General features: G+C 53.6%; 1 protein-coding gene across 1 annotated transcript in view; it reads left to right on the top strand.

The window, feature by feature from the left end:
- Window positions 1-1,974: 1,974 nt before the first annotated feature.
- The window catches only part of NID2 (nidogen 2), a 35,418-nt gene continuing 34,341 nt past the window's right edge, over window positions 1,975-3,051 (top strand). Inside the window, exon 1 of the mRNA XM_014520483.1 lies at window positions 1,975-2,016. Coding sequence (XP_014375969.1) covers window positions 1,975-2,016 — 42 coding nt within the window. The remainder of the gene's footprint in view (window positions 2,017-3,051) is intronic.

The raw sequence follows: 3,051 nt of genomic DNA, 5'->3' as shown, positions 1-3,051 counted from the left end.
CGGTAATAACTGAGGCTACTTTTCCAGGGAGCACAAGGCCAGACCCAGACAGATACCTCCTTGACCAGCAAAAATCCCGGGGAAGGAATCCAGCAGAAACCCCAGCCTGCCCGAGCCTGGGGATAACTCCCAAAACACAGGGCTTTTAAAAATGCCTTAAAAATAAATCTCCTAAAAGATCCCTCTTTCCACCCTTGCAGGGAAGGAGAGCTCTCCTCAACAGCTGCATGGAGAGAGGGGAGGGCGATGATGTCCTCTCACAGGTCTCGTGGGTCGTCTTCTCCGGGAGGTGTAGGGGCACTTGGCCATTACAGGGAGGAATATCTCACCAGGGTTCCTGCTTATCTCCATGGCCTGGAGCTCGCGGAGACTTTTTCTGTGAGATAACTCCCTTCCCCGGTAAACTGATGATTTATCACAACTGCTTGTGGGGAAAAGGTTCAAACATGCTGCAAAAAAAAAAAAAAAAAAAAAATCGAATATCACGTCCCAACTCTCTGCTTTCAAGCTAAAAAAAACCCAAAAGGGCCATTTCCCCCATTTGAAATGAGCTCAAATGACGTTGGTTTCCATTTTAAACAAGCAAATAAAAGAGTTTTATAAAAACAGTGAAAAAATTGACACAAACCCTTCTGAAAGGATTGGAACAAGACGTTTTGATACCGACCCCTTTTTTTTTTAATTGTGGTTTGTTCCCTTTTCACCATTTCGGTTTTAGAGCATGGGATGGGAGGGGGACACGCGCGCCGAGATCTCAAAATTTCTCCTGGGGCGGGAACGTTATTTCCTGCCCGGTCCCAATGGCAGCTGGCACTCAGAGCCAGCTTTGTGTCAGTTCGCTCAGCCTCTCGCCCCCCCCGTGTTACAGAGCACAGCACAGCCAGGAGCCTCCTCGACCATCGCACCCATGCATTCGCAAGCAACTGTTGACCCAGGGAGTCCCCCAGATCACCCCTTCAAGCCACACACACAGCTACACGCATGCAGCACCATACCTAGACTCTTGGCAAACCTTTAGTATCGGGCCCCCCTTTGCCAGAGATGATGATGATCATCATTTTGGGCCCCCTCTCTGTCCAGGCCCGGTCGCCCATGCCTGTGTCTGGCCCTGCACACATGGGTAGACCTAGAAGGCTGAAAGGGGGTGCACATGGCGAGGTGCATCATCCCATATAACACAGCACAGGTTTTTCTCTGATTTAAAATAAACTAGAAGCTTTACTTCCAGTAGGGGCAAGGCATTGGCAGCTCCGGCAGCTCCTCTGCTTTGCCTCTGGCCTCTTGTATTATCCGTGGTGCCGTATAGCCAGGGCAGATCTGGGGGGCTGCACTGGTGCACGTGCACCCCGCTTTGATTCCTGCTCCACCCAAAGGTTAAAACCAACTGCCTGGCAGAGGCAGCAGCATTTCTAGTCACACAGCACTAAGGGAGTCACTCGACTTCATGGCTCGTTCTCATCTACCCGATCCCTTCCGAACCCTTCGCACCACGGGCGTTCACGATCTGCTCGTCGTTTTTGTGGTCTTGATATTTCACCGATCCAGCGAGCCTTTGCTCGGCCATGCTGCTGTCTGTTCCCTGCTCCTGGTCACGAAGCTCCTGTTTCACAGCCCCGCAGACTCTTTTTAACTCATTGCAATGAAGTGATCTTTGTTTTTGCTTCAATCTTAAACCGAATCATGTGTATTTCTAAAGCTTCTACTTTATTTTAAATTGGAGAAAAATGTGTGTTGGGTTCTATGTGATGATGAACCTCGCCATCTGCACCCCACTTTTTCAAAACTTTGTCTGGGATGGATTGGATTGGGATGCTCCTGCCTCGGGCAGGGGGCTGGGCTAGATGTGACCGGGGTGGATGCAGGGACTGTGTGGTGGTGCAGTTGCACCCCGCTTTGATACCTGCGCTGCTCAAAGTGTGCAACCAACTGCCTGGCAGAAACCAGCTGAGGAGCAGAAAGCCAGCAACAGGCACGATGACCGATGTCAATAAGACCTTGGGCACCCGAAGGAGGGCCGTAAGACGAGATGGTCGGCTGATTGAGCTCGAGCACCACAGCTGCAGCCAGCATCACTGGCGAGGTCCCAAGAAGACACACACACCTTAAACCATCCAACGCTCATTCTGAGATGGGCAAGGGCAGACCAGGCCCTGCGGGGCAGCCGCTCTCCCGAGGGCTGGAAGCTGGTGTTGGGGATGAAGCTCTTTAGCCGTGGTCATCTTCTTCGTTGCGTCTCCAGTCCAACCTTTCTATATGGTCTGCTCCGAACACTGTGCACAGGCCACTGCTTCTGGGGTTGGTGTAGATCTGGATCTTGCAGGTTGCATCGTGCTGTGGTTCTGGTGCAGCCCATCGCACGCTGCACCGATGCAGGCGGGGGGGCATGCCGCGGGTGACCAGCCACCTGCAGACTCGATGAGCTTATAGACCTGAGCGGGGAACGGCTTCTGAGACTTCAGGCTGTCGCCAGTTTGCTGGTTTTCTGGCTCACGACAGCTTGGCTGGAGGGCAGAGAAGGGACTGTCACTAAACTGGGAAACATCCTGTGGCTGCTTCGCAGTTCCTCTGTCGGGGGGCAGGAGGGACTGTCTCCCACTGTTCATGGATGGGGACTTGAAGTCACTGATGAGTCCAGTGGGGAAGCCAAGTGCGGGAGATCAGAATACTGATCTGGAGGGTCACGGTGAATAGCCCAGGGGGTCACGGGGGATACTCCTGGAAGGTCACAGAGAATACCCCTGGGGGGGGGTCACAGGGACTACCCCCAAGGGGGGGGCAGGAGGGACTGTCTCCCACTGTTCATGGATGGGGACTTGAAGTCACTGATGAGTCCAGTGGGGAAGCCAAGTGCGGGAGATCAGAATACTGATCTGGAGGGTCACGGTGAATAGCCCAGGGGGTCACGGGGGATACTCCTGGAAGGTCACAGAGAATACCCCTGGGGGGGGGTCACAGGGACTACCCCCAAGGGTCACAGGGACTACCTGGGGGGTCACAGGGATTACCCCTGGAAGGTCACAGGACATACCTGGGGGGTCACAGAGAATACCC

The sequence above is a fragment of the Alligator sinensis genome, unplaced genomic scaffold (assembly GCF_000455745.1).
Source record: "Alligator sinensis unplaced genomic scaffold, ASM45574v1 scaffold358_1, whole genome shotgun sequence".
NCBI classification, from domain to species: domain Eukaryota; kingdom Metazoa; phylum Chordata; order Crocodylia; family Alligatoridae; genus Alligator; species Alligator sinensis.
Note: the sequence above shows the minus strand (reverse complement) of the source record. Positions and strands in the feature narration are given on the sequence as shown.